This window comes from Anarhichas minor, unplaced genomic scaffold (assembly GCF_050575085.1).
Source record: "Anarhichas minor isolate MPS153535 unplaced genomic scaffold, ASM5057508v1 ptg000025l, whole genome shotgun sequence".
Lineage (NCBI taxonomy): Eukaryota > Metazoa > Chordata > Actinopteri > Perciformes > Anarhichadidae > Anarhichas > Anarhichas minor.
The window spans coordinates 11936737-11958009 of NW_027466471.1; the positions used below are offsets into that span (position 1 = coordinate 11936737).

Consider the following 21273-nt stretch of genomic DNA (forward strand, 5'->3'; position numbering starts at 1 on the left):
CTGTTGTATTGTGCTAGACATTGTTGCTGTGATGTTTTATTTATATTTATGAAAAGGCAGCTGGAGAAGGTGATGACTCTGTCAATCTTTTGCTGTATATATTTGAATGTTTCAAATTGCTATCGCCACAGAAAAGCTTTCTTTCGACTGCATTTACCCACTTCATTCCAAAATGTGTGCCAACACTTTGAATAATCCAGATTTTACACATTATTGTTTTACACAATGTGATTAACATGCCTCAAAGTCAGATGTATATTATGTTCATTAATTTGATCATAATAAAAATCAAATGGGTGAATAAAAGATTGTTTTGCCAAAAATATATCAATGACATTTATTAACAAACAGTCTTCAGTCGAATACAAGACACGGGACAGAGTTTATATACATTTAAATTAAATGCCACTGTTTTGATCAAAGGAGAAGCAAATTAGGCCATCACTCGGGCAACCACTTTGGCGATTATTGTCCAACCTGAGTCTTAAGAATTACTGCACTATATCAGAGATATACCAACAAAAATGAAAGAAAAGCTCAGAAGTATCACATAAAGTGTCGCAGTATCTCCCATCATTCATTACATTGTCTTAGAACACAAAACACTACAGCATAGATACACACAAACAGGCTGAAAGGGACAATGAAAAGATGGACGGCTGAGTCCATAATACAATTTTCAGAGAAAAGAAATCTTAATCTGTTCTTAATTTGCATTTCTGCATTACAGTACTGGTAAACATTTTATCTTTAGTCAATGCAAAAACACTTTTTTTTTTTGTTAGTTTTACTTGAGAATCGATCAAAGAATTGATCAGACGTCCGAGCTACATTCAAAGTTTAACAACAATTCTCTGTTTAATACATTTAACTGAATATGACAACCATCGCCTAACTATGGAGTCTCCCACTTCATGAAGCTCGTGCAACTCTGGCCTCAATAGACTGAACAGACCTAGTTACACTGTCACACTACTATGTGCAAATACAGCCCAATGAAATGTGCGTTACAGTCATAGTTTGTGAACTAGAAAGTTTCTGGACCGAGCAGCTGAAATGACTGACCTCACAAATGTAAAAGACAAACTCTTTGTCTGCCTGTCAGTCAAGAGAGAAGCGGATCATGGCGTCCATGCAAAGACGCCATTCAACAGCAATGTTTACGACAGACAGAGCACTGTAGTGGTAATGTGATCGCTGAGGAATAAGTCACTTTGTGCCCCAAATATACCCCCCAAAAATATGCTAATTTTCTACATCTTTACCAATACAGTACAATCAACTAGAGCATCGTTTTTTATTCTTCTTAATAATATAACCTGTGGAAGCTCCGCGGATTAACTGGTGCTGGTGCTGGTGCTGTCCATAGTTGCGAGCAGGTGTGAGAGCTTGGCCCTCTGGGACGGAGTTATATTCTGGCTCATGTGGATGATGCAGTCCATGGCTACGTCAGGGTTGGCCTGCACCAGGCTGGAACACAAGAGGAGTAATTCATTGTGCAGAAAATGCAGAGATGGTGAAACTGGTCTGCAGTATATTCTGTAATTTCTTCGTAAGAGAATATGACTTGCATGTATCTCAGTGAGGTCTCAAATATAGGATGGAGTCAACATCTAAAATATGTGAGTCTCTTTGGTTTGTTTGCCATAAATGATTTAAGATGAAGCTATCTGGTCAGTGTAGCTGTAGTGTTATGTTCTTCAGGCCATGTGACCTACACATGCCCACACTGATGGAGTGATTGTGACTCTACTGGCTAGTACTTTACCCATCTATGTCCACAATGTAGCTCTGTAATGTAACATTCCACAGCTAAAATCATTTAAAGATTCATTAAGATGTGACGTGTGGCTTTTTCACATTGATAAGATTATATAAGACTAATGGAAATAAACCCACATCAATAGGTCACAAAAATGAGTGAGAGTGTGTCTGCATACCTGCGGATGTGTTTCAAAGTGTTTTCCCTTTTCAGGTACTTGATGTTCTCTCGGATGCCTGGTCGTATGCCATCCTCCTTGGTTAAATGCTTCTCGAGCCACTCAACGACTACTTTGTTATTATCCCAGAGGTAGGCCTGCAACGGCAGACAGAAGCACCTTTAAATCTTTGTTCAGTTTTAACAATGACGCACTCAAAAACAAAAGCAATCACATATTTGCGGGCCGCAGGCAAAAACTGCGACTGGATAGTTGTATTAGCTTTTAAAGAGTTACAGTATGCAAGTGTTAATAATGCTCACAGTAATTAACAAGGGGAAAAGTAGCATTACTTGACAACTATAATGTCACGCAAAAATTTTCCCATGCCTATAAAAAAAAAGATGATTAATGTCTTTCTTTTTGCAGAATTCAACCCATTAGCTCTACAGCTGCCTCTGACTGTCATAACATACCTTGACTGTTCCTTCCGTCTCAACAAACCAGCGTCGAAGCATGGACTGCATGTGTCCATCACTGAGGTCCTTGTTGGCCTGCAGAATCTCACGCTTCACCACCTGCTCCAACAAGAGCCGACGCAGACGCCAGTAGAAGAAGGTCCGCGCGTTCTTCCAATCCAAAATATCCTGTCAAGAGTTCAACTAGAATTACTGCCTCGCAGTTGTATGCCTCCGCCAACAAGTCGTTTTACACAAGTTTATTTTCTGCATCTAATGTAACACACGTATTGCCAGTCATAAACATCAGAGTGTTCATGAAGTGCACACACTCACATTGATGACACCCTTCTCCTGCATCCTCCCCGGGGTGTCATGGAGCTCTACAAACTGCACTGCCACCTGGTGGTAGATGGGCAACAGGAACTCCTCCCTGGCTTTGAGCTTTGACTCCAGCTCTTTGCACTGTTTGTCCGACAGCTCTGGGGAAGCTGATGGAAACAGAAGTGAGCGATTGAGCTACTCAAAGACTTGCCAGTAAGGTTATGAACATCCCAGGCATATGGAAATTAAAAGGAAAATAAATTGAAGAGGTTTAGTGGGTTGAGAAAGAAATGGCCTTTACCAAGCTGCTCAACCAGACTAGCATAGGCTGAATCTAGTCTTCTCATGGTCTTCAGTAGGTCCTTCCTCCTGTATTTGATCTCCACTGTACCCTCAGCCTCCAGCACACCACCTCTGCACACAGAAAGCACAACAGGGAGACAACAAAAGGCTGGTTATTCTCACAAACACACCTGTTGCTTAGGTTGGGAACTCAATAGAGTAACCATTTAAAAAAAAGCACGATCGCTTTATGTACCTGCTCTCCCTGTCTGCATAGAGCTCCATACACAGTGGGTTGATGGTGGGGTCTATCACTACCCATGATCCTCCTCTCAGCTCAGCATGCGGTGGGATGTACACCAGCACCGGCTGATGGAAACCACGCAGGGCGTCCACGATGTAGGCGCCAAACTTCAGTATCTGGTCATACATATCTGGGAGCAAAAAGGGCATAAACAGATTTTTTATTTAATAAAAATAAACTCCTGAATGTAATGCAGTCTCTCTGCAAAGTTCAGTATTCGTCTGTTACCTTTCATTCCAGCAGAGAAGCCCCTCCAGTTGGCAAACACCATGAGAGGAAGATGTTCACGGTTGAAGTCACAAATGGCCTGAGCCGTTTTAAAGGCTGAATCTGGAAACCACACCTGGCCCGCCTGCTGTAGAACCTGACACGAACACACAAAAACATGAGTAGAGGTGAAGTAATGTGACGTAACCCGTTTAAACCGTAAACATGTGGTGACATTTACTCACTTTAGATTCTGAATCCAGGTTTGCTGGATCAGCTGGGACAGTGAACTCAACTGTGCGTGTTTCAACGGCGATGACACCCAGGGGAATTCCTCCTAACCTGTTTTTATTCAACAAAGTTATTAAACAGTTTAAGTGTAAGGTTTTTAAAAAGAAAACATAACAAGCGTGTACACTGAGTGCAAACAGGTTTACCGTGCCCTGCCCACTACCACCGTCTGAGCCCAAGACTCCATTATCTCCATGAAAGAGCCGTGGTCGAAGAATCCACTCTGCCAGGAACCTCTCACCGCTAATAACATTAATGCAGACAAAAAAGAAAATGAACCAGGCTGATTACTGAAAAAGATGGCTTATGACATGTTGACACTTACTGGGGTGAGGTCTCCCAGCCAGCATCCAGCGGGGGTTGTACGGTGCTTTAGTAGGAGTATATTCAATCTCTCTGTCTACTGGATCTGTAGACGATATGATGGGCACAGGGGAGTGTTTGTTCTGTAAGGAGAAGAGGAACTATAGTTGGTGATCTGAAGGGTTGGTCGGATACTTTTATAATCCTAAAAGTCACACTACATGAACTTTCACATGTTCAGCGAGACCTTTGGCATGTAGGAGAGCCACTGGAGGATGGTGAAGACGCCCTCAAAGTCATCTGGCACGGTGGTGTGCGTGACTCCATTATTGTGCATGATCTGAATCCCTCCCAGCTGGTTGTTGGATGTATAGACCTCTCTGCCCAAAACCTGCACAGAAACAGAAACTTTAATGACACGGTCAGGAACTTTTTTTAAACTAAAGTTCACGTCAGCAGGCCTGCAGCATTTCATTTATTACTGAAGTGTTAAATTAATAATAATACGCAGGTACAGTATAGTTTTTTTGGGTCTTCTTCTCGCTCTCTGGTGTTCACCAGCTTCTGTTCCTCAAGCTGCTCCTTTGAACACCCCCTTACCTGAAGTCACCAGTATCCATTCAGCCCACAGCACATACCAACAAAGTAATCTCTCTTTTGATTGGCTCTGTCTACAGCATAATTCAGCCTACTGTTTGCCAGTAGCCGGATACAGTAGGCAAAAAGAAGGCGAAAATATTTAAATTACTTAATTTCTTTTGCAAATACAGTCATTGCTCAAACCACCCGATGGCATGCATAACAAAATATCCTTTAACATCCCGGGAAAGCATATTTCTGGCAAACAAGCATTTACGCAATTTCAGGAGCAAACCCTGAAGGACCTTCGCCATCGGAAAGAGTGCTGGGCCTTTGAAAATAATTTCATATAGTGGCAGAGATGTGGAATTACAACTTCCAGATCCTTCACCTGATGCCATTGGGCCCAAAAATACTTTTTTCCCCATAGACTCATATTAGGAAAGAGACGTCTGTAAGCGGTCAGTGAATACATTTTATAAATCATTAGGTTCTAAAAGTTGTGAAATGCACAAAAAGCCAAATTATTCTCCTTCCTCCGTTCACGTGAATGAGGGTTAAAAGAAACGCTCGTGTGGAAGATCCTGGTCATTTCATACTCAGTCAAGCTTTTCTTTGCTTCGTGCACCACTGAGCAACCTTCATACAAATGAACTCCTCCAACGCTGTATCCAGTTCTCTTTATACACTTTGAATATGTTCTATTCATTCTATTTGTTAACCAAACTAACCTTGTTCAGAGCACCTGCCCCAGTCAGGATAATGTGAGAGTTTTCCACCTGAATCACTCTCTGTCCCAAACGGACCAGATAGGCTCCAATTCCAATAGCGCGACAAGTCACCTGTAAGAGCAGAAAAAGTGACTCACGTGATAACGTCCCCGAGGATCACATATGTTCTTCCTACTCAGAGAAATCAGATCCACATTCTCACCATACTAATTGTAATAATCTCGTCATACGCCTGAGAGGATTCTCCAGCTATGGTGCCAGAACCTCGCAGGTTCTCAACCCCGAGACCGTCGTCCTTCCCGATGACGTCAGTGATGATGTACCTGTAACACAGTGATGAAGACCATGAAGGACCAAATTTCTATCATCTCACAGTGATATTTAAACCAGCCAAATGTTCTACTTCATCAGAACAACTGATGATTTGTCGTACCTGGACTCTCCCCCTTCCTCTACGTGGTGACAGTGAACAGCGTTGGTGGAGCTGATGCGAGTGTAGTCCTGCGGGGTCAGGTAGAGGTACTTGAAGCCCTGCAGGGAAATGGAAACAACTTATGATAAGAAATGTAAAACCACACATACATATTGCTACACTATTTATTGTGCTCAGTGCCTCAACTTGTATGATGTAAATATTAGTAGAAACACATTTCAGGGGTCACCTTGTAGAGGTCCGTGGGGTCAATCCAGGCCACCTGGAACATGTGTTTGATCTCTTCAGCGAGGCCGATGCGTGCTCCACTGTTGGCTGCGACGTAAATGCGGGGAATGCCCTCGGCCCGAGCCAACTCAGACGCCCTGAGGAACAGCTCATCCTCTTGAGGACCAAAGGAGCCGATCATGTGAGTGATGTCATTGCAGATGACTATGATATCTCTGCCCTCTGGGTACTCTGGAGTCTTCATCTTCATCCTGAAGGCAACCATTCCCACCTGGTGAAGAAGAGGCTTTAGTGATCATCAGCATCGGCACACTGAGAAAGCATGAACTAACATGAATGCTTTAAAAAAATGCGTCCTACATCATTGTCTCCAGGCAGGCGGTTCATCTGCACGAGTCGACCTTGAGGGTCCAGAACCAGCTCGGTGCACATTAGGACGTCTTTAGGGTATTTGTCCCCTGGACCCCACAGCTTAAACAGTGCCTACAGGATTATTTTAAGTGTGAGTCAGACATCTTAGGAACAACAATTAAATAAACCTAATTCAGTGAGTAAGCAGTACCTGTCTGAACATCTCAGGGAAGTCATAGACGTATGTAGTCCCGAGAGTCTGAGCCTGGAAGCGTTTGGCCTGCAGCAGGTCTTTGGTCACATACGGAGTGTTGATCAGCATGCCATGCAGAGGACCCTGCTTATCGCCATATGACTGGAACATGATCTGGAAAGGGAAATTAGTGATTCATTTGACCGTGAACATGCAACCATAAAACAAATCTCCTGCCAGATACCACAGTCCACTGTCCTCACCTGTCCAGAACTTGGGTTGGTGACCTCCTTGTACAGGCTGATGTCCAAGTAATAGCCAGACTCATTAGTGAGAAACAGGCGGACAGGAATGGCATTCCCGGTTGGTGTCAGACGGATGTTGATCTTCAGCTCAGCCTGCAGGACCCGCAGCTTCCAAAGACGGCTGCCGTAGCGCATCACCATGGAGCGAACGGACTCCTCTATCTGAGGGTCCCAAGAAGAGGACAAAGACCACTGAGAGATAAAACTGGTATACACAAAGAAGTCATATAAATGTCTAAGTAATCCTAAAAAGACATGCAGCCATAATTAATAATACTTGTAGTGGTAGCATATACGTGCTGGACACTGACTTTAGAGGGGTCCATAATGACAGTGGGGACGAAGTTGAGGAAGATGTGGTTGCAGTCTGTGCGGACACTGGTGTTACTGAAGGCCACCTCCAACTCATCCATGGCCTCCAACAGTAGACGTTCTCCCTCATTTTGAAGGTATTCAAAGGAGGCTTCCTGGTTGTGTATAAAAAGAGATTTAAATCACCCAAAAAATCTTTAATCAGGCAATTATAAGTACTAATGATGTCTATTTTTCTTCAAAGAATCAATAAGCTGTGATTTCCAGTTGCTCCACTAACCTTTGTAATGAGATCAGAGTGGCGGATAATAGCTCGTATGAAGAAGCGGTAGTCTGTGACTTCAGCTCCCTCCTGAACGCGAGCAGCACCGAGGTACAGCTGCATCTTGTGGTTGGCACAGGGAACGGCTGTCAGGTCAAAGTTCCTCATGCGGTTGAGCTCCAGCTGAAACGCTAAAGCCGGCTCCAGATTACGGTAAATACGATCCTCCTGGAACTGAGGAGAGAGACGCACATCATCATCTCCTCAGACAGCAGCATTTCAGCTCATCAACGAACGGCGATCTGATTATCAATTCTACCATTACAGGTTTTATGAAGAAAAACTTACCCCATCTCTAGCTCTGAAAGTGAAGAACTTGGGAAATTCTCTCTGTTGAATTGACATATTCAAATAAAAATAGTCAGATAACAACCAAGTGTATTTACACAGTAAATGTGTACTTGTTGAAAGCAGTTGTACTGGAAGCTTTACTGAACACACTGAGTGCAGCTATGGTCATGTAGCACAATGTGGCATTACCTCTAGTTTATAGACAATACAAGGATTCACATGAGGACAGCTACATTATTATGTTAGATATTAAGTTAAATTATTGTTAACGGAGTAGCTAGAATCATAAATGCAATGCGGGTAACAACATATATATAACATTTTTTCATTTCTAGTATTAAAAATGAATATCAGCCGCGTATTTGCTCTTTTATACTATTGATTAATGACTCAGTTACATCACAGTAACAACTAAATTGTGTGCATTTACCGTCTGTGCAATCAAAAATGTGATTCGCCTGATTCCATATTCAAAGAGAACAGCTCGCTGCAAAAATAAACAACACCAGGATTTTTTGATTAAATATTAATAAAACTGAAACAACAGCTCACATTGATAAGAATCTGCCTTGTGTTAAGAAGCTAGCTGACCTTTGACTGGGCAAAGGCGGTGAAGGCTGTAACCAGGGCATCGTCGTCTTTTGTGTCCGCTGTTTTTATGGACACGTTAATGATGTGGATCGGGTTTTCCCTCGTGTTCTGTAGGGGATGAGGGAGAACTCGGTGGCTGTAGTGATACAGATGAAAACAGCCTTTTTAGTGATAAGACAGCGACTCTTACACACCCGCAGCGCTCACCTTGAAGTTCTCCTCCTCAAACAGACCGGAGCAGGACTCTGAGAACGGAGCACTCTCCAAGAGTGGTTCTGCAAAGCTGGAGAGAACTTCATCAAAATTCCTGCGAAAGAAAGAAACACATCAACATGCTACTTGTGCTTTGATCTACACTATCCTTTCCACTAATACAGAGGAGAGAAAGGAAAATTACAAGCAAGTTAAAAGTGACCTTTTGAAGTCGTCGAAACAGTGGAAAGCCACCATGGCGCCCATGCGCTGGCAGGGGGGAGAAAAGGCTCCGTCCATGAAGAGTTCACTGCTCTGCCGCCTCATTTTCAAATGGCTTGATCCACTCTCTGGCACGGGAAGCCTGACAAAGAGACACACAGACAGTAACAGCGAGACTGAACCACTGAATGACCACATTGAGAGGTTCGCTGAAGCAAAAGAAAACACTGAACAGCCAAGATTACAAATATGCATACAGAGAGCAATTAACGTCTGATCCCCCTCATATCCAGTTATAACTACACACATTTGATGGGCATATTTCATGTATGGAATTGAAAGGAATTATGAACTGTTGCTATCCAGAGCAATTGTTACTGTATCTGATTGGGCAGTTGCAAATTGAAGAAGCAAAGACTAATGCCTGAGAGTACAGGCTCTCCATTCGGCAGCAGTCAACATAATCTCAGGCGTGAAGTTTCTAAGAGGAACACGGAACAAATAAAAGATTAACCTCTCAAAAAGCTCAGTATTGCAAAGCAACAAAAAAAAAAATTAAGAAGGACTTGAGACTGGAGGAGTCCTGAAGCACATGTTTCTGGTTTCACAGGACAGAAGGAAAGAAGCAACACAGCACATTCTGCATGCATTGCTGTGAGACAGACACACGATCGGGTGGTTTGGCTGGTTGGGAGGAGCTTTACTCTACCTGTTGAGAGTAGGGTTTCTCCCTCTGAAATCAGATGATTGACAGGTGAGTATTAGCAGTGGATGATCAAACTGTACCTCTACCTCAAGGCATTGTGATTAGATTAAAGCACTAAACAAGATGCTGTGCACAATCACATTCATGTCCAGTGGGTAAAAGCATTCTGCATTCACTGTTAGCCATTAGCAGTTACAGCAGCAGTTTATAGGCTCTCCACCTGCACCACTGAACAGGATAACTATTCAATTTATGTTTATTGATCTTTCAGGTCAATGTCATAATGAAGACGGGATGGCTGAAGGAGAGTAAAATACTGTTTTGTAAAGCCTGGATTCATCTATAAACAGCCACAAAGTGAGGTATTATTCTACAAAAGCTCCCACACATTGTGACAACATCACAGCCTGATAGCTGGTATCTGTCCAGTTTTGGAAGTGGGAGGGATTCGCCAGTAATTCAGGCAACAATGTGTTATTTAAAGAGTCTTTTGAGTGTAGTACAGTGAAGGATTTCGTTTTACCTGTTCGGATGTGATGACGGCAGCATAAACTGGAAGTCTACAGCGCATGTTCCGTCCTGCAGCTGGTGATGCTGGATGCTATTCAGCTCATAGGCGATGTAACCTCTGCGCACATACACCTGAGAGTCAAGACAAAACAAGAGATTATCACGACTTAAGAAATAAAAATGCATGAGAAAGAAAAGTGTTAATACCATGACAGTACCTCCAAGGCAGCCATGCAGACAACTTGGTTGGCGTGATAGAAGAAATTGGGCAAAACGTCAAAAATTGAGGTTTCAGAGAGAATGAGTTTCTGTGCAAAAGAAAATAAATATTAATTTGATATTCAAGCTGCTAAAAGAACTGATGACTACAATGAAATGTCTCCACACAAGGAGACTGACCTTCAAGTTTTCTGGACAAAACTGGTGGCCGTACGTGTCGATGGCTGACAGGAAGATGGACTCCACCTGGTTGTGCCTCAGTTCATATGATGGTAAATGGGATGCAATCAAGACCTACGACACATTTACAAATATAATATAAAATCCATACAGATGGAATAACCTGGTCTTAAAAAGGTGAGGGTCTCACAAAGTATCCAACTTGAGGTATCCAGTCTTTTAGCCTGATTAAACACATTTAAAACAAACATAATAATATTTAACTGACACTTAACAGGCGGTTTTAGACGTTACCTGTCTGGCTCTCAAGGCCACCTTTGAGTTCTCCATCTTGCTAAGCTGCGTGAGCTCGTTCAGAATGGCCATGAGCTCATCTGCTAGCGTGGAATCCCTTCCACACAGCTGGTCCTACACAGTGCACAAAGTGTCTTTCACTAAAACTTTAGTGTTGAGGATTGTGTCACTTATGCGTGGCAGTTTTGAGGCCTTACTATGAGCATTGTGACGAGGATGTTCTTCTTGGAAACCTGGGCATGAGAGAAGATGTACTCCAGCACAGGGCTCATGTCCGGTTTGTGCTGCTCTCGCAAGTTGACAACACACTTGTCGTAGTGAGCTGTTTGTGAGAACAAGAGTACAATGACGTTAGCTATGACAAACAATCCTTGGTTATTGAAGAAAATGACTCATCTAGAGTTTAATGTAATAACGTCACCTTGTTGAAACTGTATCTCTACTTGCAGGTATCTCTTCAGCAGATCGAGAACCACAGACTTCATGTAACCCCGAATGCCACTGCGGTACCTGGACCAGCCGCATTCAGACATGTGTCAATCAATGTGATATTGTTCGATACGTTCTGTATTACTGCTGTACAATCTGCATCTGACAAAAAAACAAGTATGAAACTAACCTCTGTACCAGCTGAACGATACTCTGAGTGTTCATGAAGAACACCTCTCGGTCAGGCTTCCTCAGCAGGGTTGCTGCATGGCTGTCTAGAATATTTGCAATCTGGAATAAACAAAGAGAAACATCATCCGATTACATTAAGAACGTGCACAACTGCAACCAGCAACATGTCCCCGTGCGTCAGCGTCACTCACCCTTTGGCTCGGGAACTGGCAGAGGACAGAGGTGATGTTGCTCGCGTACTGAGCCATGACTTTACGGATATTTTTCTCCACACTGGGAGGAATGCGACTCGCCAAGCTCGTCATGATCTCCTGGAGTTCCAACAGCGGCAGCGAGGGGTCCCTTAGGGTCTTCATCAGGGTAGCCACCCACTGTTTCAGCTGCAGACATGAACATATGATTAACACCGATGACATCATTTAAGAGTCTGTAGAGGCAGAACGCCTGCTGTGTACCTTGTTGCTAAAGAAGGGCTCTTCAAGGCAGTAGCCGGCCATGACTTTCATCAAGTTTTCCAGCACACAGTGAAACACCTGGTGAAGCTTTTCACCAACAATGGGCAGTGGTTGCTGCGGTGGTAATATGGCCGTGTTGAGCTCCACCTATGACAGGAGGTGAAAGCAGGAAAGAACAGATTAAAAATGAAACATGGGACACAGGATAGAATTATTTGTTTACCAGGTAAAAGTTACAATAAACATTTTCAGATACAAGGCCAACAGCCAAGACCTGAACTTCACAATAACGTTATAAAGCGGTAGGAATTACAAGGCACAATTAAGAGAACACTATGAGCATATGGTGTTATATGATTTTCCATTAATTTACCCGATGTATACTGCTGGGGTCATCCAGGTCTACACGTGCCACCACGCAGCCAGGCTTCAGAACAGCTCCAGGTCTCTTGACAAAGTGTACGCAACCAGACTGCTGCACTGTCAACGTCATCACCATCTTCATCACCTGAAACCACAGCGCAAAACAGCCAGTGAACAAAAATACCACATGCCTCAAGAAATCTATTTGACCAACATCTGTCACATTCACCTCAATCTCTGCATAGATCGCTCCTGAAAAGACGTGGCCTCCATCGTCTACCACGTACTGCAGCAGTTTACCAGCAGTGGGCGACCTCAGCACCGTGGGATCCTTCTCCTTGTCAAATACACAAGTCTTGTTGCCAACAGTGATGCGATATCTGTGGGGGAGGATGAGGTAATTCAGAGAAAAACTAGTCAAACAAACAAATAGATGAAACTAGATCTACGGATTCGAGAGCACTTGCCTGTCCACTTCCTCCTTCATGTAGGTGATATGGCTGCTGCCGTCATAGGACAGAAGGAGGCCCCCATCACTCAGCCTGTGGACGTCTATCTCAATGTTGGAGTCGTTCATCATGATGACAAAAGTTGTTGGGGATTCGCGAGCAACCTGCAGGTAGCAGAGGTGATAACGTATTGATTAAAACAGGGAAGAGTCAAACAAGGAACGTGCGAAGGGAATAAAGCAGATACCTTGAGGCAGAACTTGACTCCTTCATATATTAAGTCCACACTGACAGAGTTGAGGAGAGTGGCTGCAGGCAGTACTTGGCCTCTATGGATGCAGTAGTTTTTAAATCGGTCAAATACATAAAGATACAGTGAGAACTGCAGAGAGACGTGAATACGATTGGACTGTGTCGACTGACCTTTCAAGTGAATGCAGGTAATCGGACATGCTCTTTTGGAAGCTTGCATCAGCAACATGCAAAGCCCCACAAACAACACCCAGCATGGTATCTGGTCTCTCCGCCTGTAGGAAGAGCATGTGGCTTCATGAGAAAACCAAACGACCACAAATTCAGTGAACGACTACTTAGCCGTGTAGCGATCTATGGCACAAGGTCATCAGCCTCCTACCTGCACTTTCTCTGCAATGAGATGATCCAGCCAGCTGGTGTCGATATCATTGTTTCTGAAGCTTTCCGTCTCTAGTAACTTAATGAGATATTCAACCGTGGTCCTGAAGTCACCTCGAATGGACAGCTCCTTCAAAGCCACCACCATGTTCCTGAAGCATATGGCAAATATGACAGCTGATAAACACATCTATCCTATGAAATTGGGATTTTTGTAAAAGTATATTGCATAGATGTCTTCTAAGATGTCATTATACTATTGGCAGGTCATTGCAGTTACAACATTAGGGCGATACTGGCTGTTGACCTGAAAGCTTTAATTGTTAAAGATTAGATATCTCAAAATCAGAAGAACTAAAAAAAGAGGCTTACGAGATGGCTTCTTCGCGGTTCTCTCCCCAGGAGAAACAGTGTCCAAACTGGGAGTCTGCAAATTCATGCAGGCCTCCAGTTGCCCCCACGCTGAAGTAACCCCAGACGTTTTTACTGCTGCGGAAGTTCAGCTCCTGCACGGTGCCAGAACTGGGCTTGAACCCCTGTGAGAGAGCACAAGGATGACGAGTCAGTGTTGCAAATCAAAAGAACATAACAAAACGGTGTGTTGGGGAAATTGCGCTCTACCTCATCAGGGTTCTCACTGGTGATCCGTGCGGCTATGACGTGCCCTCTTGGACTTGGTATGCATTCTGGAGTCTCAAAGTTAATAACGGTGTCCCCCCACGGAGTTTCTCCGTAAAGCAAACGGATGTCCTTAATTCTATGAAGGGGGATGCCCATCGCAATCTAGGGTAGATGAAAAAAAACTGTTAAAAATGGAAGAACTGGAAGAAGATAGTTACGTATTTTGTTCCTATGGTTTGATTCTACTTTTTCTTTTACCTGAAGCTGGGCAGCTGGCAGGTTCACATCTCCGATCATCTCTGTACAGGGGTGTTCCACCTGCAGGCGAGGATTCAGCTCCAGGAAATGGAAACTTCCGTCCTCAGAGTAAAGATATTCCACAGTACCTGCACTCACATAGCCCACCATCTTGGCCAATCGCACAGCATACTGGGCCAGAAAGAAGAGACCGAATGTCAAGTTTTAACCAGACAAGTTAATTACGGGGGTGAAAATAATACATGCAGTGATGTAAACTAACGTGTTCCATTTGCTCGAACGTTGAGGAAGCAGCTATGGTGGCAGGAGCTTCCTCTATGATCTTCTGGTGCCTTCTCTGGATGGAGCAGTCTCGTCCAAAGAGAGAGATGGCGTTCCCGTACTCATCAGCCAGTATCTGAACCTCAAGGTGTCTGGCATGCTGAGCCAGCTGCATGATGAAGATAGGCGAGCCGGGTACCTCTGTCTGAACCTGCACTCACAATAACAAATCATCAACATAGCTGTCAGACTTACATCAAATGCAACTGTGTGAAAAAAGGGGGTGTAAATAAAATCAAACCTGTCTGAAGAGGCTTGGAAAATCCTCAGAATTTTCTACTTTTCGAATACCCTTTCCACCTCCCCCTTCAGAGGCCTTGATGACAACCGGATAACCAATCCTTTCAGCCCCCTGCAAAGAAACACCACATACAATGAAATTTAGCAAAAAGATTATTCAGTGAAGGGAATCATAATTTAGGTAAAAAAAGAAGCAAATGTGAAGATTTTATTATGATGACTTTGCAAAATATACTCACTGCCAGTCCATCGTCTACATCAAGAACACAGCCCTTTGAGTAGACCGCCGGAGGAACACTGATGACATTGCCCAGAAACTGGTCGTCCTCTTCCCAGTCCACTCTCAGACCTGCAGCAACACACATGCAAAGAACATGAATACACTGACAAACACAGAGTAGAGTTTGTGTGAACTGAGACAGTGCAGGAGGAAAATCATCACCTGATCCGCTCCACGGCAATGTGGGAATGTCAGCACTTTGAGCCACAATGGAAGAAGCCACCTTATCCCCTAGAGCCCACATGGCCTTACTGGGCGGGCCTGAGAGGAATACAGTCAGTTAACAATGAGACAAGTAAACACAATTAAATTAAATTCTGTGGTTTCAAACTGGATTTATTTTACCTAAGAACCATATTCCTGCTTTGTCCAACAGATCAGGCAGCTTGGGATTTTCTGAGGCATGACCCCAACCAGCCCAGACGGCCTGTTGACAGTGATACACACAGACACGTCATTTATCCATTTGTGTTACCAGGTAGGCAAAGTCAAAGGTCAAAGAGGTTACAGACCAGAAAGAAGGAAAAGGGTCAAAGAGCACCTGCACTGGGATTCTTTTAGCGATGTCAACGATCAGCTCCACGTTGGCGTAGTTGTTGTTGTTGGGCCCACCGGGTACGGGCACATAGTGGTCTGCCATTTTAATGTATTCTATGAGGGAAACGAGCAACGTAATACGGTACGATTAGGATATGATATGATTGGGGATATCTTCTGCTAAATAATAATAATGAGCATCGTGTTCACAATGACCTGCATTAGCTTTCAAGTCTTCAGGGGTAACCATGACAACAAAGCGGATGGTCCTTTCATTACGAAACATTTCGTAGGACCAGCGGCGGATCGAACGCATGCATTTGACTGCAGCTATACCGTTGTTAGCGATCAGCACCTGCAACAGAAACAGAAAGCACTTGTGTAGCCTTAAGAAATGGTCATTGAGCAATGAAATACAGAGATAAAGATATACAGGGAGGACTTTCATTCTTACTTTTTCGATGACGCGGTTGCCACCAAATCGGGTAACAAACTCAGCAGGAGAGGCCACGGTGAAGTCCCTCTGTAGGTCCATCTTTCTGTGTTTACGTCCTTTCTTCACCAAGTGAAGGCCAGACATGCTAGGCCTGGAGTAGAAAGGTCATGGTTAGTCGTCTCTTCCAACCACACAGCAAAACACAATAACCTGTGTGTATTCTGTTGCATATAAAAGATGAAACAAATATCAAATAATCCAGGAACCTGAAAACAAACTATACAGCAGCAACAACAAGGGAGCAACAGCACTGAAAATCAAAAACCCAAGTCAAAGTTCACTCTCTCTCTCCTCTAAAGGCAAAGAGACTGTGGACCAGTTCATGTATTTAAGACCTTCAAATCAGCAATGTACAACTCAGCTATTTATGACAGAAAATAGGTCCACGCTGTTTCCCCTTTCTGTCTGATGTTCACCAACAATAAGAGACAATAAAAAGGTAAATGTGTCATCAGCCTGATGCATTCATACGAACTTTACCTGAGCCCAATCACGCAACGGATGTACAGAAGTAATGACTAATAAAACACATATATATATATATATATATTCAGAAATATTCAAGATCACAAATCAACAGCCAAGCTAGTTGTAGTGATACCTGGCAGTTCATGTAACTATGTTGTCATGAACCTGAGCTTCCATTTTCCAAACATTACTTTGGTCCGGGGATTAAGTGAAGTTGACCTATAGCCTTCTCGTTTACCGCAGTTTTAACAGATGACTATATTCAAGAAGGACTATTGTGTTATGTCTGCGTAGTAGTCAGTGATAATAATTATCAAGAGAGTTCAATCGAGTCTACAAGTGTTTCCCTGCAGGCTCCATTATCTGTCTGTCAATGTAATCATCTAATCACAGAAAAAACAGCTAAAGCATTTTGGTTTTACGATCACACGCTACATTTTTATAAAAGTGGATAATTTCCTCTGGTTTACTGACATGCGGACATGTTTGACTTCAGATTCTTGCGAGATTCAAAAGTGTGGTTAAGTCTCTGACCTGTTCGTTTCATTGTTGGAAATCCTTTATAATTTAAACAACACCTGTATTACAACACACATAATAAGAGACATTTTGAACACTGCTTAGTTTAAGGAAACAAATGCGAAGCAATGACTTGAGATAATGTCACGTACCACGATTATCAGCTGGCTGGAACCTTGTTCATTCCAAAGTCTCCTTGCAATTGCACCGCAGGTCATCTCACAGAAAGTCTGTCCCATGTTGAGATATCACTGACAAACACCTGCGTTGCATCAGTGAGCGATGTTGTGAAGTTGAAGTGCAACTTCGTCTCAGCCGATATGAACTTTAAACTTAACTCTGCTACCGTTCAGTAAATAGAGATTGCACCGCTATTTAGCTAGTTTTTGATCACCTTTTGCAGCTCTGTGTCACGCAGTGCTCCCATGTGTATCCACGTCCTAATCTTCTTCCAGAATATGAGGCAGAAGTTTATTTACATACGTACTTTACTGAACCAACCGAGGAGTATCTATTTACAAACATGACTGAGTTTTGTTGGCTTATTTCGTTCCTGCTTCATAGTTACTGCGGTCGTGTTTACACTTCCCTCCTCGAGGGAACACATTGTCGGAGTGGGTTTTTTTCTTCTATTTCCTCAAACTCATGTGTGCAAACACAAGCTCTGCTGTTATTTAACAACAGTAAGACCACACGAGGGATCCTCCCTGTTCACAAAGTGACTCCCGTATCTATTCTACTTTCGTACAAAGTCACTACGCATGTTTCTATTGTTTCTGCAGCTGCAACGTAAAGCACGTGATACATGTACATAATAAACTATGCAGCACAAGTATCAAATTACACAGAACGGAATCCAACTTTAAATAGCACTTACCTTCAGAGACATGGGCACAAGTTGAGACCCTGACAGCCGTTTCCCTCCATTATACGGTATACTTTAACACCTTTTAGTGGTGAAACTAGAATTTAAAATCTAAGGCAAAAACAAAGAGACCGCTATAAACTGCTTCCTCTCATGTGCTCCCTCCCTTCTCCCCTCCCACATTTGTAGCAAAATAATCGACAGATCCTTGTGACAGATCACAGGCTGCTTCTTCTAAATATACAAAGAGGCAAGGCCGACGTCAGCACAAAAGTGTTCCTTCTACTTAGTTTATAAAAGAAAGCAACTACTATCCAAGCAAAGTCTGTAGCCAAAGTTTTTGGACATGAAAAGGGTGAAATCTTTGTACACGCACATGCACAAAAGGATCCGTTTTCCATTAAACATTTTTCACAAGTGCATCTTCTTCTGCGACGAAACTATTCCTCTGAACTGCAGGAAGATGATTCTAAGGATTAGATTTGGGGAGAGGAAAATCTCTTACCGTGTGCTCCTTCATGATGCTTCTCACAAGTCCTGCTAGCACACATAGCTTTAAGCATTTGGGTAAATCAATCCAACTAAACATGTCAAGCTGAGCATGTAGCTGTGTGCACCAAACAAAAGAAATGTTTAAGTGTCTTTTGTTTGCTGTGTTGTAACCTAGAGTCACACCACAGTTTTCAAAGTCGTTTGGTGCAGGCTCTTGTTCCAATAATAGTCGGGGGTGTTTGGCGTGCGACAACAGCGCAGGTCAACGCCACCCAGTCAGGTGATAAGGCACAGCTTGTGGAGACAGGGCAAGTAGGAACATAACGGCCCGCCACGTGTTTGACCCACATATTTTGAGAAAATGCATCCTCTGCCAGACCTTAAAAAACAACCCATGAGTTCATATAAGTCCCTCAGACAAAGTGTGAGAGAGATGCTTCTTATGTCACATGCCAGAGTTACAACTTCTAGACAAGGTTTTTCCCCTTTGTGTCTTGATGAAAACATGCTTGACCCTAGAGAGCTGACATTAAATCAATGCTATAGAAACAAGGTCTTACTTCATGCCTGAGGAGCTGGTCTGTGGCCCTGCAGAGGACACCTGCTGAGGAAAAGGTTTGGGGGCGTAGGTTGGTGGCAGAGATGCACCGCTTGGAGGTTTAGTGACCAGAGGTTCGTCGTCTGAAGAGTTGTCCTCCGATGCTCCGAGAATGAACTTGAGGCGAGCCCTCGCCTCGGGCTCTGAGCTCAGCATTGGCACCTTGGTTTTGGGAGGTTTCTGGGTGTTCGTTCGCCGTGATGACTTTTCTGTATTTATCTCAGAGGACGCCTGCAAAACCTCAGTGTCCACTGCTTTAACTTCAAGACCCGCAGAGGCACTGCTGGCCTGAGGACTGCTTTCCCCATTGTGTGTTGAGATAGTAGGATCCGTTGACAGGGAATGTTCGCCTGGATGAGGGGATTGTGCAGCGGGCATGTCCTCCTCGGCTGCAGGTGGACCGCAGCCAGACGGAGGTTCCTCTCTTTTCACGGGCATTGCTACCGGCTTGGTATTATTCCTCCACAGTCGCAAAAATATCCATAGGATTAATCCCAAAACTACCAAATGGATCATTTACAGGCATTCCGCTGAGACTGCAAAAAGAGCAAAGTGGACATTATATGTCATACGAGACTTATCACATAAGTGGGATATCTCTTTCACCCCACGTGGTAATAACAGCTTTGGTGGCATTAAAAGTGACTGTTGACTGATAAATCTAATACATATTATATTATCATATAACAGTGACAGCATTGCATACTTTGTCCACTATAGAGTTTAGTACAGTAAAATGTCTCATTCAGTCTTTGACAAAATTCACCAACAACCATTTTTAAAGGGATCCTTGTAAAAAATGTCTGTTTACGATAAGTGTTTAAGTAAAAAATCTGTCAATATATAATGTACCAGAATTATTAATTCTCAAATATCAAAGTCAGCCTCAAAAAACAGTTGGACCTCGATTAAGTGACTTTTTGTGATAATGCTATTACAGCTGTCTGTGCATTATTCTAGTCTAAAGACATTTCCTTTGAGGTGATCAGAAGGCTGAAGCCCTCTCGGGACAGAGGCATGCTGGGTAATTTGAGATAAACTCTGTGGGTTACTTTCATACTCGACTTCATACTCGACAACAAGCTTAGCTTTAAATCAAGATAGCTATGCATAACTGGATGGTATGCATGGTATATAGCTATACCAGTAGAGTCTGTCAGGCTACCTTCCACAGCCAGTGTCCAGTAATCAGCCTGTCTGTAACAGCTGCCAGGAGAGCCAAGTGTGGCTGCTTCATATGGGGTAAAGGTCAACATTGAGGGTGAGGAGTGTGAGGCACAAACACACAAACACACAAACAAACAGTATTAATGACCATCCGAAAGCACAAAAATAAATAAATAAAAATCAAGGATTATATTAATATCTGTGTGAAACAAATATGGATTCTTTGTGTCAGCTTGAATCTGTATTTCAAATGAAAATGAAACATATTAATATGAATTGAATGTGAGTCAACACAGAGACAAGGAGGCATTAGTCCTCTGGAGCCACTTTGACTTTGACAGAAACACCATTTCTTCATAAGAATAGCAAACGTTTTCATTTCATGTGTCATATTTTTAAAAATCAGTTCTGAGAGTACTGATCATTTAATATAAATGCTAGTGACTCCACTACATAACAAAAGGAGATAGAAGTAGTGTGGTCACTTTAGCTCCATGCTGACCTCAACCGACCGTCAAAATGTAAACAAACTAAATTTAGGCGTATCACCTGCAAACTGAACTAAACACAAACCAGTGTGCTGTTCTTTTCTCACAATAAACTATCAACTAACAACTACTTAACGAAGTTCAGACAAAGCACGATGTTCAAGTTAGTCAATTCTGACAGAAAACATTCAATTTGTTACCATGTTTTTTGCTGGACAGGAAAATCCACCTGCTCTTCAAGATCAAACATGAAGTCAGTTTGTGTGAACGACATGAACCTCGGGTTTAAATGAGTTAAGATAACTTTTAAAAGCGGTATTCACGTGTAAAAGCATAATTTAATTACTCTCACCACTACAGCTAACGGGCAGCACTGCTCAGTCGTTGTTGTTGTTGTTGCAATACACACCAGGCTAGCGAGTTAGCTGACAGCCAAGTTATTTTGATTAAACTGCATCCTTCAATGTCTAATTATCTCCACCGATATCGCCACTCCGCACAAAGGGAGCTGCACCGTTGTTAAAGGTTTAACAGTTTAAATAACGTTCATGACAGCTGCAGGAAACGTCACTGCCACCTACCTCCAGTCTCTCTTTCTGCCTCCCACACGACCCACAATACACCACCTCCATGGTAAACATGCGCAGGGAGGGGC

At 43.1% G+C, this 21273-nt stretch overlaps 1 protein-coding gene across 7 annotated transcripts; it reads right to left on the bottom strand.

The window, feature by feature from the left end:
• Positions 1-308: 308 nt before the first annotated feature.
• On the bottom strand, positions 309-21257 carry acacb (acetyl-CoA carboxylase beta). Of its 7 annotated transcripts, XM_076098946.1 has the most exons (55): positions 20971-21193; positions 20129-20194; positions 18926-19499; positions 15980-16112; positions 15742-15880; positions 15530-15639; positions 15334-15415; positions 15151-15249; positions 14948-15057; positions 14710-14820; positions 14410-14619; positions 14148-14318; positions 13890-14051; positions 13641-13804; positions 13270-13420; positions 13059-13162; positions 12883-12964; positions 12654-12799; positions 12416-12566; positions 12197-12331; positions 11824-11970; positions 11560-11748; positions 11367-11467; positions 11169-11257; positions 10945-11069; positions 10748-10861; positions 10454-10567; positions 10273-10362; positions 10068-10186; positions 9548-9571; positions 8840-8980; positions 8632-8731; positions 8425-8532; positions 8264-8320; positions 7831-7872; positions 7501-7716; positions 7220-7375; positions 6867-7070; positions 6622-6777; positions 6420-6542; positions 6061-6345; positions 5832-5929; positions 5601-5721; positions 5399-5509; positions 4336-4479; positions 4111-4231; positions 3932-4028; positions 3740-3836; positions 3516-3651; positions 3240-3417; positions 3003-3115; positions 2714-2868; positions 2396-2566; positions 1941-2077; positions 309-1470 (listed from the first exon to the last, which is right to left on the bottom strand). In XM_076098946.1, exons 3-55 carry the CDS (start codon positions 19477-19479, stop codon positions 1338-1340), a joined length of 7326 nt encoding a protein of 2441 aa, XP_075955061.1. In that variant the 5' UTR covers positions 19480-19499; positions 20129-20194; positions 20971-21193; the 3' UTR covers positions 309-1337. The 7 variants fall into 7 exon arrangements, with proteins under 7 accessions (XP_075955061.1, XP_075955060.1, XP_075955062.1 ...); XM_076098945.1 differs by lacking the exons at positions 20129-20194; positions 20971-21193 and adding an exon at positions 21200-21257; XM_076098947.1 differs by lacking the exon at positions 20129-20194.
• Positions 21258-21273: the final 16 nt, after the last annotated feature.

Excerpts from the sequence above, each read along its gene's own strand:
- acacb (XM_076098945.1), bottom strand. The coding sequence starts at position 19,479 with ATGATCCATTTGGTAGTTTTGGGATTAATCCTATGGATATTTTTGCGA. Across the intron at positions 14,620-14,709 it reads TTCCAAGCCTCTTCAGACAG|GTTCAGACAGAGGTACCCGG; the intron begins GTTTGATTTTAT and ends TTGTGAGTGCAG. Across the intron at positions 3,116-3,239 it reads TATGCAGACAGGGAGAGCAG|AGGTGGTGTGCTGGAGGCTG; the intron begins GTACATAAAGCG and ends TTCTGTGTGCAG.